Raw genomic sequence first — 16,517 nt, 5'->3', positions numbered from 1 at the left:
ATTTTTAAATATCTTTTTAAAGATTAAGGTTTATTTTAAATCATAGATGTAGGCATTTTAGTCAGTGACTGGTATTCCTTGCTTCTTTTGGGCCTGTGACAACATAGCACATCATGACAAGATTACATGGTGGAGCAAAGCTATCTACTTCATAGCCAGAAAGCAAGAGAAGAGGAGGAGTCTGTGGTCCATGTCATTCTAGGACATGTCTCCAGTAACCTATAGACTTCCCCTAGGCACCACCTCTCAAAGGTTCCAATGCCTTCAATACAGCCACACTGAGATCCAAACCTTTAAGATTTGGGGATTTTGGGGGCATGCTTATACACCCACAGCTCATGTCTACTAACACTTGGAGTTTCACTTGCCTTCCTTCCCAATGTTGGGCTTATTATTTTGAGCATCATAGTAAACTGGTGTAGCACCTCCATGCTTTAATTTGCAAGTCCCTGACACCCAATGGTGTTGAGTGTCCTTTGATGTGTTTCTTAACCGTTTCATGTTTTCTTCTGCCAGATTTCAGTTTAGGACGCTTGCTCACTTTAAATTGGGCCGTTTATATTCTTATTAAAGTATACAAATTTATTAGATAGTCTGAGTAGAATTACTTTGTCAGAATAAATTATATAGTGAGACTGCTCCAATGGTATCATCAGTTAGCATGTAGTATTTACACAGTATGTTAGATTTATTCATGTATAATAAATATTTTATTGAACATGGTGGTTTGGTTTTTTTATGTTTAAAAGGACAATCAATATTCTCTGCTTTGAGAAGAACATGAACTTTTCTTTCAACAAAATTTATTATTTATTTATTTATTTATTTATTTATTTATTTATTTGGCTGGGAAGAGGAGCATGACCACAGTGCATACATGGAAGTCAGAGGACAACTTACATGAAGTAACCATACAAGTTTCAGTGATGAAACTCAGGTCACCAAGCTTGGCATCAGCTCCTGCACCCACTGAGTAATTCTGCCAACCCCCTTTCACTTTCTTAATGGCATTTTTCAAAGAGCAACACATTTTTTTCTAAGAACAATTTATTATTTGGAAAATCTATGTTTTTTTTTTTAATGTATATACATGGAAATACTTGCGGGAATGTGTATAAGTATGTAACTGCATTACTCTAGAAGAACTGGGTCTCTGTTTTCCATAAGCATACTGAGCTCCAGATCATGATTTGTAAGCAATTCTTACACATAGAAAGAAGACGCTTTGAATAAATGGCTCATTCCAGAACAAAAATGAGCATAACGCTATTTATAACAGAAAATAGGAAATTTCTCCAAGAATTGTGGAGTGTGTTGGAGGGAGCAGATGCAGCCTAGAAGGGACTCTCATTCTCCCCGAATCACAGTACTTGAGCGATGGAGAGAGGATGATCAGTCATTCAGTCTAGTCTCGGGTATTACACAAGTTTGACACCAGCCTAGCCTACATGGGACCCTGTCAAGAAACAGAGTTGGTACAACAGGGAGGAAGGGGAAGAAAATAGCAGGGAGGGGAGAAGGTGGGAAAGAAGAAAGATAAAGAAAAAGACAGCAACCCACAAACATTCATGAGTCCATGCTGATATAAATGACTATAAAATAGTTGATATGTAAAAGCTTCTTCTAACAGGTATGACAACCATAAATGCAAAAGCAACTGTGGAAATGAAATTTTGTCATTCTCATGACAAAACAAAAATGAAACTTTACAATGGTGATGTTGGTAGAGGATCTACCAGTAGGGTTCAACCTTGTGATAGGGAAAAATGTCAGCAAAGTGTGAATACACCTATAACAAACACTAATGAATTACACAAAGAACATGACGCTTTACAGTAAATTAACCGGATATTATCATATATCAAAGTTAAAATGTTGCTTGAGGTAGTTGGTTCAATACCATCTGGCCCCTAATGTACAGATCTTAGCCCAGAATTGTCTCAGAAACGCTCTTGCCAAGCAACTTTAACTTATGTCTGTTAGGAAATGTTGAATCAGATAAAGGCACACATTACAGAACACAAGAACCATAGTCTTTAAAATTATTGACAACATGAAAGTCAGGGAAAGACAGATTGACCAGAAGAGAATGAGAATTGATAAGTAGTTCAAGATCCTGTGTAATGCCCTGGAGCAGAAAGTAAAAGGAACCCCCGCGGGAAGCTAAAGATTTCCCACAGTTTCTGGTTTCAGAAGTGTTTTCTTCATGTCTGAGTGTATTATGTGGCAGCTATATGCGGCTGTGCCTTCAGTACTGGGAAATTTGTATTGGACTGAGTGGAGACTTGCCTGCTGTTTGCTTTTAAACAGTTCAGAAAAGGAACATGAGGATTGAACAGGGAAGAGGACAGCAGAAGAGAATCCACATGTTTGCAGGGGCTTGAAGAAAATCTGGCCGGTTTGGGTAGTGTCTTTACTAATTTTTCTGTAAAGTCCATAACAATGGCTGATGTTTTATAAAAAATTATAAAATGCAAAAGAATGATAAAGAAATTATAAAAAAAGAATGATAAAAATGATAAAAAGAATGATAAAAAGAATTATAAAGAAAAGAAACTCATCTTTAAAGCAAAAATCATTCTTTAGAATTTACATTAAAAATCTGAATCTCACCTTAAAATTATCTGCTGGATGTTTAAACTTTTTGAAACTGCTTTTGGCCAGGAGCAAATATTTGGATGCCATTGGCTTAATAATGCCAGAATTCTCAAGATGAACTAAGTTTTAATTATAATATTAATTAGGTTGGATTAATTTATTTTCAGTTAAAAACAAAAGAAATATTGAACATGTACTATGGCTGGATGAGTTTATAAAGTGTAAAGGTATTGAACAGGCTAAGTTACAAAGCTTCCGACAGAAAACCTCAAATTTTTTTTTAAAGAAAAATTAAGCTTTATTCAAAGAAATCCTGAAAATAAATGTCTTACAAATTGCAATCAGGCACTTAAAGTATAATTTAGTAATGAATTCTCAGAATCTATATAACACATTCTGGTGTTGACCAATGCCAAGTTTACTTTAAACTAGTATTTTACATATGCTTAGCCTTCAATCATCTTAACATTCATTGATTACAGTGATTCAACCGCACGAGATTAAGCTAGTTTCTTATATATAGTGTTGCAGAAATAACTTCCAAATATAAAACATTCACAGCAGGAAGGAAATTATTAAAAAAAACGCACATAAATTTACTGCAGGACTCGATTTGCAGGCTGTATACAGCTGGATCTGTTTCTCCTTAGAAAGTTTCCCCACAGTCAAACCTCAACAAAGAGATGCCTTTTGGTCTCTTCTGTCACACCTGCAGGTTCCTAGGTGTCAGTCTACTATGCATCAACTGAAATATATAATCTATATTCAAAAATGTTTTTCAGGGGACTGACACGTCAAATCTGCCCATTGCAAGCAGTTTCACAAGAGCCCTGTCTGAAGATGGCTCCCCGGAGTTCCTATTCTCAGAAGAACAAGATGGTCTTATTGATGACCTCCACTGACTCCTGGATCTCATCCTCCTTGATCATAAGTGGAGGGGCAAGCCTGATGATATCGCAGTGGGTTAGCTTGGCCAGAAGCCTGTTATCTCGAAGTCACAGGCACACCTTTCAAGCATTACATGGTTTCTCTGATGACGATGGCATTTAGCAACTCTTTTCCTCTCACTGCAGTCACAATGTCAGTGGGCAGCTTCATGAGCTCCTTTCTCAAGATGGTGCCCATCTTGTCTGCATTTTCTGCAAGATTCTCTTCTAAAACCTCAGGAGCCTCAATGGGAATTCGGCCATCTAGTGGGTTCCTGCTGTAACTGGAGCCGTGCTCGTCTGATTTAACGGTCAGCATTATCTCATTATAGCACAGCACTGCAGACTCGGGATATAAGCCGCCAGAAAGGGTCCTCCCAAGAACTATGTCAGGTCTGACATTCTCATGATCTACACGGCTAGTCATCTACCAGTTCTAGCCAATCCTGTCTGTATTTCATCAGCAATAAACAGGACCCGGTGCCTGGTGCAGAGTTCCCGAATTCCTGTCAGGTATCCTGGATCCAAAACAGTAACACCTGCTTCACCCTGGATGGGCTCCACCATGAAAGCAGCAATATCTGGATCCCGAAGAGCATGCTTCAATGCAGGCAGATCGTTATGTGGGATGGTTTCAAAGCATCTCACAAAGGGGCAAAAGCCATCATAACTGATCGGATCTGTGGAACTGGAGATTGCAGACAATGTTCAACCCCAAAAGTTTACAACAGCAAAAACAGTCTTTGCTTTGTATTTCTGGATGCCTTTCACGGTGTAGCCCCAACAACGAGCAAGCTTACATGTAGTCTCTCCAGGCTCCACTCCTGTATTCATAGAAAGAACTTTGTTGTAGTTGAAAAGCCTGGTAATGTACTCCTCATATTCACCAAGGACATTGTTATAGAAAGTCTGAGATGTTAATGCCAGCTTGTCCACCTGACTCTTCATGGCATCTATGATCTTTGGGTGGCAGTGTCCTTGGCTGACAGCACCATAAGCACCCAGGAAGTCGAAGTACTGCCTGCCTTCCACGTCCCAAATATAAATGCCTTTTCCTTTCTCCAGGGCTACAGGTAATTGTGTGCACCACAGTTAAATTCCTATTCAAAAATGCCCTCAGAGGATGGTAGGCTTTGCACTTTCTTCTTAGTTGCAACAGATGTGGCAGAGACAACTGAGGCATGGACTGCTCGATGCAGAGCAACAATGGTCTGCAGATTTGCTAGTTTAGAAAGCATTGTGTGGGTCCTTCAGGAATGGGAGTGCAGAGACCTGACAATGTCCACTAAGCGACACTGACTGTACTTCAGCCATGAAGCCCTACCAAAAAGCCCAAATATTAAATGGAAAATTTAGTTATAGTAAGTGAATGCCTGAAATCTATAACCTTAATAAAATAACATGAGTGGGGTTAGAGAAAGGCATCAGCTATCAAGAACACATTGTTCTTGCAGAGGACTCAGATCCAGTTCTCAGCATCTACATGGAAGCTCACATGCATTTGTAACTCCAGTTCAAGGGGGTTGGATGCCCTTTTCTGACCTCCACAGACACCCTAGACACTAAGCATACATGTGGTGCACACATATATGTGCAGGAAACACACACACACACACACAGAAAGAGAGAGAGAGAGAGAGAGAGAGAGAGAGAGAGAGAGAGAGAGAGAGAGAGAGAGAAGTAAATATTAAATTTTAAAAAATAACAATAAAAGTAAATTAATAATAAATACATAGTTCTTGACTAGCCTTTATTCTCCCTTCCCTCATTCTCTTGTTCTTTTCTTCTCTAACTTCCTGCTCTTAGTCCCTTCCATCACTTATTCAGCAAGCATGCAGCACTTCCTATCTGCTAGGGCCCAGGAGACACATCATAGGCAGACAGATGAGCTAAATGAGGAAGGGATGTAGACAAGCAACTCAAGAAAAATAAAAATCCAGTGATCAATAATAACACAAAACTATATTCAGTTTTGCTGGGATTAGATACATACAAATATATTTTAAACTCTAAAATTTCTAAAGAAAAATACAGGAATTAATTATATGCACACAGAACTGTGGAGCAAAGAGATGCTGAGTGTCCTTATGGTTAAAAAGGAGAGGTCAGAGCAACAACAGCAGTTGAGATGCTCTTGCAGATGACCTGGGTTCAGCTCCCAGCATTCTCTTGGTGCTTCATCACTACCTGTGACTCTAGTTCCGAGAGATCCAATGCCTTCTTCTGATATCCACGAGCACCAAGGCATGCACAGAGTACATACATATAATTCATATGCATATACATGTATACTCAAGTGCATAAGATATACATAAAAATTATTTTAAAAATTGAAAAGCAAACTAAATATCTTTTGAAAGTACAATTTTATAATTTGGGGTAGTAATTGTCTATCCTTCCAGAGAGCTCAAATTAGGACTCCCAATATTGGCTGGTAATGTACTGAGTATATAGATGAAGAAATAACTCAGACACATTAGACATTTACTCAAACCCATATAAGTAATAAACAGCACAATAAAACTCATGATCTCCTACCTATAACTACTCAAGTCATGAAAAGAAATGTATTGTCTATTCAAGTCACGAAAAAAATGTGTTTCTTGTTGTTGTAACCTTTCTTCACATTGTGTGAAGGGGTGTCTCTGTATCATCAATTGTTAATTCTGTACAATAGAGATCTGAGTATTCGCCAGATGCTGGTATTGTCATTTCTATGTCCCATCACCTGCTTTTCTATTTTGTAAATATTCATCCTTCCTCACCTGCCTAAAGGCAATCTAGTGATGTACCGGAGATTGCCTCTCTACTGATTGGTTATAATAAAGAGCTGGTGGCCAATAGCTGGGAACCAAATGGTGCGTGGAACTTTCCAGCAAAGAAGTGACCAAGAGGAAAACAGAAGTGGGGGAATCTGAGTGGACACAGAGGAACAAACATCACCTGCAGTGGAGTAGAAAGGTTTAGAGTTAGTCATGTGACAAGTCATAGCCTAAATAGTCTGGTTAAGTTAAATAAACTACTAGGAGACTGCCCATGCAAAAGACCTAAGCTTTAAACTATGTTGAAAACCCCCATATCTTATTTATTCTACTGTCAGGTCAAAGACAATCCCACTATAGTTTCTAATTTTACTCACTAAGTACCAATCTGATAATTTAAAAGTTAAACCAAGGTACAAAAAAAAAGTCTTCAAGGTTCAAAAAAAAATAGTGTTCACAAAAACACTATTGTTTATTACATGGAAAAAATTTAACTAAGAAATAATTCACGTAATTATGTTTTGTTCCCACAGTGGGATAGTATCATATTTATATGCGTTGGTAGATTACTTAGATCATGATGGAAAGTGGTAAACATCACAGGAAATGTTACATAATAATAATATTCATTTATCCATAATAAATGAGTACTATTATATTAAAATATATAAAATTAACAAATTTAGCTCTGAGTGATGACTTCCTTTTCTTCTACCATGAGCATGCTTGCTGAAGCGCTTTACAAGAAGTTCTGCATAATAAACATAAGGGTTATTAAAGTTTAGCAGACAGTAGAGTGTCTGGCCATATGGCGTGTACATTGACACATCTCTAAGGCTCTCACGTGCAGCATGCCATACAAAGAAAAAGGCAAGATTTAAAGGCATGGTATTCACAGTTACTCATACCCAATTTAAGGTTCAAGATTCCTTTAATCTCTTAGATTCCTAACTTTCTCATTCATATTCAATGATTCCATTTTCAGTATATAGTTTATAGTTGTTGCACAGAACTCATGACATTGTCTCAGCCCAGTTCCTGACAGATTCTAGATACTGAACCTGTTTCTGTTACTATTACTTGCTAAGCTCTTAAAGTATGGATTCTCTTTCCAGAACTAACATGAACTCAGGTCAAAGTTTTTTGTTTTGTTTTGTTTTGTTTAATTAATTAATTTATTTTTTTTATTCCTTGATTTTTACTTTTTCACACAGGGTTATAAACACAAAAAGGCAGGATTTAGGGAAGGGGATGATGCAGGAGCATAGGTGTTCAGGGGGACTACAGATAACTTCCAGAACAGAGTATCGGCTGGGTGAAGGTTCAGGGAACATGTCACTATGACTCTGTCTATGAATCACTTGTTTTTTATCTAAGCTGCTACTATCCACCAAGGTTACCTGTCCACAAGGTCTATGGCTATTAGTTCTTATCCAGGCTGGTAAATTTCCACCAAAGCTGCCTGTTTACAATATCTTATAGCTATCTGTTTCAGTGTTTTTCCCCGGAGACCAAGGCTTTGTGTTATCAGGCTGACTTAGGCCTACGGCTGATTTTAGGCCTTCAGTGTATAAGCAAGGCTACCCTGACATCTCCTCCCTTCTCCAAGTATAGAAGGACCGTGGCAATTCCATTCTTGCAAAGGCGGGGATAGAGGCCTGACCTCCAGTAATTAAAGGGGACCTTGTAATGGCTCTGGTCCTCCTGTTCAGTGAGGCATGAGGGCCATACCCATCCTGATGTCTTTTTCATGGAGAGCAGGTCAAGATTTTTATATAGAGAAAGGAGCCAAACATACATCCACACAGAGACTATACTAAGGAAAATATGCAAGTTTAAATCAGAACTTCCTAGTGTATTCCAAAAGAATGTATCCATCACTGACAATTCAGTATTGTACCATACTGAATAATGCATCTTATCTGCATTAGTTCGATTGGTGAGCAGTCATGCACTTCTGGAATATTTGACTTTCCTTACACAACCAAGGTGTATCATGGTATCTGAGAACCTTGAGCTTTGAGGATATTTCAGATTCTATGAGAGGATATTTCCATACCAGACATCATTAAATAATGTGGATCTCACCCAGACCTCAATATGGGCAGCTGAAGAAAATAACTCACCCTCAACATTAGCTTCCCATACTCCTGGATTTTGTTTTCACTTATTCTTATTCTAGTTATTAAAAGATAAAACATTTTTGACTTTTTAAATGAATAATAAAGCAATACTCTGATAAATGTGCAGATATCTCAAATGTTCTACAGAATAATGCAAGTTGTTATTGAGAAGAAAGAAAGAAAAGAAAAGAAAAGAAAAGAAAAGAAAAGAAAAGAAAAGACAAGACAAGACAAGAAAAGAAAAGGTCTTCTGGCCTCCTTGAGACTAATAGCCATAATGTTAGATTGTGCCCAGTATACAGTGACAACTGTTGACCACTTACAAGGAATTCACTGCTAGACTTTTATAACAAAGCAACTCTTTAATTACTAAAGATTAGCCTAATAGCTATTTGTCAATAAGAGGGAAAGAATAAATTTTAATTATTATGTTTTCTTGAAATGAAGCTTTCTGAATGAAGATGAAAAGATACATCACTAGACTCTGATTAAGCCACAGAACACATTTTACTTCTCTAGTGTGAAGAAGGCAGGGGATCAAGAGAAAACTGTGAACAGATTAACACTGGAGATTTAAAACAGTAAATTTTCTTGTTATGTTTTATTCATTTGTTTTATTTTCATCTGTCTTTTCAATTTTTAACCTTGTTATCAAATTTCTTTTGCTAGACATTCTTCATTAACTTATGATCAAGCCATGCCTGGACACAGTTTATAGTATTAAGAGAGAAGATACCCTGTAAAGGGGAAAGGGAAGAGAGCGCATAGAAGCAAATAGACAGTGAAAGGAAGATTGAAGGTAAGAGAGAGATAAGACAAAAGACAAAGAAGATGAGAGGGAAACAGAGAAATGGAGAACTGAGAGGCGCTGAGGACACAGCTTATAACTGGCATGCTGGGCCAGCAAGCAGGAGGCCCCAGATTCAGCCTGCAGTTCTCAAACATGGCAAATACAGGAGAGCGTAAGAATGTTAGCAGCTAAAAAAGAAGAAAGATGGGACTTAAGCCAAGGAATCTCAATATTTGAGAGCCTCGGTATTTGAGAAAATAAAAATAAACTCAATAGTGAAAGTGTAAAATCCATTGTGAAGTCCCACAGCCTTAAATGGTTATTCTAAGTGTATAAAAGTTTACTGAGCTCTACAGATTTTGGGTCTGGTTATTTCCAGTGATCAATATTTTTAGTTGTAAGTTTTTAATATGTTTTTGAAATTAAGATAACAATTAACTACAATCTACCTTTGTACATGAAAATTTTTCATTTCTGAGAAGGCAGCCAAAAGTGCTCATGACTGAAATGAACATTTTATTTCATGTCTCTTAACTACTAGTCGTCGGATATGATATGGCCTATCATATCATACACTATGATATGATCTTCACGTTCTTCACATTGGGTCACTTCACATATGTGACATCTTTAATTTATACTTTTTGTTACCTAGGTTTTCCACATTCATATCTGAAATTCATGTACTTTATCCAGGTATCTTTAATGAACTTTAAAATAGTACAGCTAGTGCCTTGTTCAAAACCCTTGTAATATATCACACAAGCACATGACATTCAGCATGCTTAAATGCATGCTCTTCTTAAAGCTTGGGCTTTAGATATGCTTTTTCCTGCTGAAATGCAAAATGGCAGAAATGGTTTCTTCTCTTCCTTGTTGTTAACAGAACACATGGCTCACAGATTAGCACCACAAATTTCTCTCTATTAAAGAATGAACTACATTAGTTGTTTCAGTTATTTTTCTACAAACAAACTCTGTCTCTGTCTCTGTCTCTCTCTCTCTCTCTCTCTTTCTCTCTCTCCACATAAAAGAGAATCAGAAAACCGTAAAGGACCCTCAATTTATACCTCTTTGCATGAATATGAATACAAGCCCTTTGTAGTCTGAATCATTATTGCTTACCAATTTCATTGTATATCATGGTCATATTATCAGAATGCTGAGGATCAGATACATTCCATTCTCTGAATGTCAGGGGAGTAAGTCATAGTATCTCAAGGGCAACTTAACTTTGGCTACTGTCTTGACTTCTTTACTACATCTTGTACCCAATTCAAGCACTATATTGAATAGCCTGAGGATATATATTTCACTGTGTGAGCAGGTCAGTACACATGTTATTTTTTTCTTATCTACAAAATCCATGTAGGCATTATCTCAGGGGTAAGCATAAGGAGGATGCATATTCTGGCTTTTGAAAGCCCTACTTGATCCATTATGTGGCAAGATGAGGATTCATGAACCCACTGCCATGCAGAAACTTTGGGAGTGTAATCTGTATCATGGTTCCAATAGCATGTATGTTCCTCTTACTGGAAGCAGTTACTGTATACTGATACAGTTGGGCATTACATCATCATCACCTGCCAGCTCTTTTCTCTAAACATTCATCCCCAAAGCCCATAGAAGTGGAGACAGAATGATAAACAGCACTTTGTTCTCCTGGTAGACATTAAGTATGAGCTTTGTGCATCATTGTCCCCTCAGGGACCCTCGGAGATAATCAGGGAGAGCTTGAGGGAGATAAGCTCACCATAAAACCTACCCTGCCAATGTTCCTAGCACCATGCAGGCCCCAGACCCTGCATCAGTCCTCATCAAGAGAATAGCGAGAATTCGTATGTATAGTCTTTCTGCAAAGCCACTAGAAAAAGTAAGACTTGCATGTCTAACCTTCAAAAGCTCCTCTGATCTCAGTGCAGCTTCTCCTTCTCCTTCTCCTTCTCCTTCTCCTTCTCCTTCTCCTTCTCCTTCTCCTTCTCCTTCTCCTTCTCCTTCTCCTTCTCCTTCTCCTTCTCCTTCTCCTTCTCCTTCTCCTTCTCCTCCTCCTCCTCCTCCTCCTCCTCCTCCTCCTCCTCCTCCTCCTCCTCTTTTTTCTCCTTCCCCCTTCTCCTTCTTCTCCTTTTTCTTTTCTTTTTTTAAAATTTACTTTAATTTACTTATTCACTTTACAGCCTGCTCACTGTACCACTCCTGGTTAACCCATTCCCACAGTGTTTCCTCCATCTCCCCATTCTCCTTTGAGCAGGTGGGGACACCCCTAGGTATCCCCCAATCCTGGCACATCAAGTCTCTGTGAATCTATGTGCTTCCTGTCCCACTAAGGCCAGACAAGGCAGCCCAGCTAGAACATATCCCACATACAGGCAACAGTTTTTGGAATAGCCATTACTCCCGTCGTTTGGGACTCACATGAAGACCAAGCTGCTCAGTGCAGTTTCGTCTAAATGTGATCACCTTTCTGAAGCAAGGACAGCTCTCATACCACAGTGAGTTGCCAGGGGCCAGCCCCGGCTTGGTGGGGAACCTTCTTTCTTCTTGTTGTCAGTTCTTCTTGAGGCAGCAGAACGGGAAGAGTGTGGGCGAGGGTAAGACTCTGATCTTATGAGATACTTAGGGTGGCTGTATAATAAAAGTTTACTTATCTATGCTAGAAAAGTTTACTTACTATGCTACTGTAGCTGACCTGCCTTCTGTGATCCTCTGAGGCCAGAAAATACAGTTTCTGGCACTTAGCACCTCATCCTAAAAACAGCAAAGGATTAAGTAACTAGCCTTTGTTCTATCTCAGCAGGAACTGCTGGGCTCTAACTTTCACCCTGCTAGTCAGAAGAAAAGACACTTAGAGATGTGGTTATAGCATTTACTACTAAGTTGCTAAAAGTTTCCTATGAAAGCTATCTAAGGGGAAAAGCAGAAAGGTCCTAAGTGGGGAAATAAAAAACTTCTATTCTATCTAGGAAAAAGGATAAAAGTTCTATTCTATATTCTACTCTAAATGAGGAAATGTAAAAAATTCTGTTCTATCTCTTCATTGTATCTCTATTCTATCTGCCTCTCATCTCCTTGTCTTCAGTACTTATACATCTTTCAGAATACATGATCACATGTTAAAAAGTTCATCACAAATTCACACCAAAAATCAAATCATAAATTGAAATAGAAGTTTACAACAGAGAATGTTTATATGCATATCTATTAGGAGTAATTAACTGGCTAAACATCCATCACCTGTTCACTGAAGTTTTTAATCTATGAGAAATTAGTGAAGTTTTGTATAGATAAACCCAGGCAATATTTTATCTTCTGCCCCAGCACCTATAGTAAATTGCTAGTTTCCTATTAGTGACCTTTGGTTAATTGTTTTACAACCTCTTGGAACGTGCTCTGAGTAGGAGAAAGTCTGGTTACTATCTAAGAGCAATTAACTGATGACACTTAGGAGACTGGCAGAATTCTCACTGCAGTTTTGACTATCAGAAAGGGAACTAATAGCAGTCCCACTATAAAAGAGCTTAATAATCATTGATATAATTTTAGGAATTCTTATAGGAGCATCATTAAGACTTAAGAAGTTATCTATTTGTCTATACAGCATCACTACAAGACAGTACATCTTCATGGATTGGCAGAGATCTGCTCCAAATGGGTGTGCTGTTGCTTAGTGATTGTTACATATGTTCAATAATAATAATAATAATAGAAAAAGCATATTAATAGCAGGAATCTTTCCTTTTTAGGAAAGATTACAGCCTTGCTGAATAAGGGCTCACTTGCCACAGATTACATAATAATCCAAGGCAAGTTATTTCAGGATGATCTCCTGCTAATTATTAGCTTGTCCCATTATGGCTCCTGACATTGAGTAAAGAATCTTTCACAAAGTGTAGCCACTTAGGAAAACTGGGTCTGAAAGAAAGAAAGCCTTCAGAAATCAGGACACTGAGTGGGAAACACAGGGTCAATCTCTGAGCAATGAGTGTTCTGTGCTTAAGATGGAGTTGGCATTTTCAGACATTGAGTCATAAGCTTTACATAGGAGTGACCCCTTGATCATTTGGTATTTCTATATTTGTATGGAACTTTTGATCTTTCCATTCCTGTAGCTCCTATAACCATATTTGTGGTAGGATAGAAACCAGAGAGAAAAAAGGTTGAGAAATCTGATTAATATGCAGTATATCTTTTTCATTTTATTCTTTGTATTTTTTGAATTATTACTGAAAATAGCTTCTCCTCATATATAAGTCCAGACCACAGTTTTCCCTCCCTCTCCTTCTAGGTTCCCTTCCACTTCCCTCTCCTCTGGGTCTACTCCTCCATTTCCTCTTCAGAAAGGAGCAAGCCTTCAAGAGACAACAACCAAACAGGACAGAACAAGCTATAAAAAGACAAGTCAAAGTCTTTATATTGAGGCTGTATAATTTTATTCTCAATGCAATATAAGTTACAGTCATGTTATCTGTTCATACATCCATACTTTCATGCACTATACACTGAGTTGTGTGGGCAACTGTTCTGGGACCAGCATCCAGAAAAAACAACCTTGAAAAGGGATGATATAGTAGTAAAAAGGTTATGGTGTTTAATCTTTTCTTAAACAACCTTTTACCTTGGCAGTATCTTAAGAACTTCTTCTATTACCTCTGGCCATGTTAAGGATGTCATTCTTTCCTTATGCTTTCAAAGTGAAGAGCTAGAGCTGTGTGGTTAACATCAGTAAGCAAAAACCATTAGTATAAGTTTTATTTGCTGAAGCATTAAGACTAATAAACACAGATTAAAACAGACTCCCTTTGAAGTTGCATTTGTAATCACTTCTTTCTTAATTCACTAGCATACTAACTCTTTAATTATTTAATTACTGGTTGAGTTCCTGCCATGTGCAATGTACTCTGTATAACTCATAAAACGGGAAAGACTTGGTTGAGAAACGTAGAAACAAAATGTCAAAAATTAATAGAAAGCAAAACAGGCGACATATGACTGCAATCTCTTCTCAAAAATGAAATAGCTAAATATTCCAAAAAATAAAATTGCTGGCTGTCACCATGATCTTGAGTTTGAAAATAAATGTAGAAATGGGAATATCACATAACAGCTTGTGATCATATCTATGTTACCTGTAATGGATTTTCACTTTTTGTTACAACGTGTCAAATGATTTGACATAATGATTCTGAAAGTGATTGCTAACTGAAAGGCACACAGTATGCCTTTCAATAGAGGAACCAACCCTCTATTTCTGAAACAACTAATCGATATTTGTCTTTGCTCCTTAGCACACATTTTATTGTCCACAGCAGTGACCTCCACAGGCCCTGTCACGAGGGTATGACAGAGAACCAGACATGGGTTCCAGAGTTTATCCTGCAGGGATTTCTACTCAGCCCACGGATGCAGATGCTCCTCTGTGCCCTTTTCTCCCTGCTCTATACTTTCACTCTGCTGGGAAATGGAGTCATTCTGGGGCTCATCTGGCTTGACTGCAGACTCCATACCCCCATGTACTTCTTTCTCTCCCACCTGGCCATTGTCGATATTTCATACGCTACCAACAACGTTCCCAAGATGTTGGCGAACCTTCTCACTAAGAGAAAATCTATTTCTTTTGCCCCATGTATAATGCAGACATTTTTATACATGGCTTTTGCTCACACTGAGTGTCTTATTCTGGTGATGATGTCCTATGATCGGTATGTGGCCATCTGCCAACCCTTACAATACTCTGTCATCATGGGCTGGAAAGTGTGCACAACTATGGCTGTTGTTTCTTGGGCATGTGGCTCCCTCCTAGCCCTGACCCACATTGTTCTTATATTGAGGCTGCCATTTTGTGGGCGCCATGAAATCAACCACTTCTTTTGTGAAATACTGTCTGTCCTCAAGTTGGTCTGTGCTGACACCTCACTTAACCAAATTGTCATCTTTGCAGCTTCTGTGTTCATATTAGTGGGACCACTGTGCTTTGTGCTGGTCTCCTACACGTGTATCCTGATCGCCATCCTAAAGATCCAGTCAGGGGAGGGCCGCAGAAAGGCTTTCTCCACCTGTTCCTCTCACCTCTGTGTGGTTGGGCTCTTCTTTGGCAGTGCCATTGTCATGTACATGGCCCCCAAGTCCCAGCACCCTGAAACACAGCAGAAGATCCTTTCCCTGTTTTACAGCCTTTTCAACCCTATGTTGAATCCCCTGATCTACAGCCTGAGAAATGCTGAGGTCAAGGGTGCTGTGAAGAGAGTGTTGTGGAAACAGAGATCAATATGAATACCCCAGAGAGGCTGTGGAGATATATAGTGTATTCTCTATGAAATTGTGGGAATAGAAATAAAAATGCTTTACAGTCACATAGGTTTCCAAGGTCATGAATATATATTGATTAGAGACTTTTCCCTAAGTACCAACTAACCAAATTCCAAAGCACAACGAGAAAGGCACAGATATAGATCACAAAGAGTCAGGAGGCAGCAAAGCACAGGATCCAGGTGTCATGAATTCCTTCTGTCTCTTCCAGAACCACGTAAGATTTCATTCCTCATTATTTAAGGTATAGTTCTCTGTGGCTTCCTTTTAAAGTCGTTTCCATCTTCCTTATTGACATAAATGTATGCTAAGGATTATATACGTCTGCTACTCCAGTATATACCTCTAACAGTGCAGCATAAATACTCATCTTGATTAAACAACCCCTACTGAGAATGTAGCAAGGACTAGAAATGGAGGGAGTACCTGCTACTTGACTTTACTAGGAAAATCACCCAAATGCGCAGATAAATTTAATCCCATGGAAAACAAAGTTTAATTGCATGGGCTTTGTTTTTCCTTTAAATGAAAGGAAAAAAAAAAACAGTCAAGGTGTTTGTTTAATTTCCTCTTATTCTATACCATGAACTGAAACAGGTTTACAGAGAAGTCTAACTTAAAATAAGCATGAAAGTCTTTTAAGAAATTTCCATTACAAAGTGATAAGGGTGGCAGTTCACCACTGTTTCAATTGCATAAAAGCTGTATAAGGGTGAAAAAGCATCAAGGAAAAAAGCATCAAGGAAAGTAGATTGTTGTTTGAACACGGTCAAAGATACAGTAAGTATGACAACAGAACTTTTAGGAATCTCACCGAAGTTTCACGTACACGTACCCCAGGTGATGGAAGTATGCTTTCCTGGGCCTATGTAGTCAGAACATAAAAGAGCCTTTGGTTTTATCTTAAGAGAAGATCAGAAACTAAGCAACTAGCCCAGTGTGATAAAGTGATTTCTTTAACACAGTCGGTTTCTATGAGCGTTCTCTATCCTTCTAGCATTGGTGACAATCA

General features: G+C 38.4%; 1 protein-coding gene and 1 pseudogene across 1 annotated transcript; one reads left to right on the top strand and one right to left on the bottom strand.

Annotated features, from left to right (window-relative positions):
• Window positions 1-3,461: 3,461 nt before the first annotated feature.
• On the bottom strand, window positions 3,462-4,762 carry LOC117720846 (ornithine aminotransferase, mitochondrial pseudogene; annotated as a pseudogene).
• Window positions 4,763-10,975: 6,213 nt separating this feature from the next.
• LOC117720800 (olfactory receptor 2A5) lies at window positions 10,976-15,538 on the top strand. The gene is made up of 2 exons (XM_034519464.2): window positions 10,976-11,075; window positions 14,485-15,538. Exon 2 carries the CDS (start codon window positions 14,537-14,539, stop codon window positions 15,467-15,469), a length of 933 nt encoding a protein of 310 aa, XP_034375355.1. The 5' UTR covers window positions 10,976-11,075; window positions 14,485-14,536; the 3' UTR covers window positions 15,470-15,538.
• The last annotated feature ends 979 nt before the right edge of the window (window positions 15,539-16,517 follow it).

This window comes from Arvicanthis niloticus, chromosome 15 (genome assembly GCF_011762505.2).
Source record: "Arvicanthis niloticus isolate mArvNil1 chromosome 15, mArvNil1.pat.X, whole genome shotgun sequence".
Classification (NCBI taxonomy): Eukaryota; Metazoa; Chordata; class Mammalia; order Rodentia; family Muridae; genus Arvicanthis; species Arvicanthis niloticus.
This window is presented reverse-complemented; position numbering and strand designations above follow the sequence as displayed.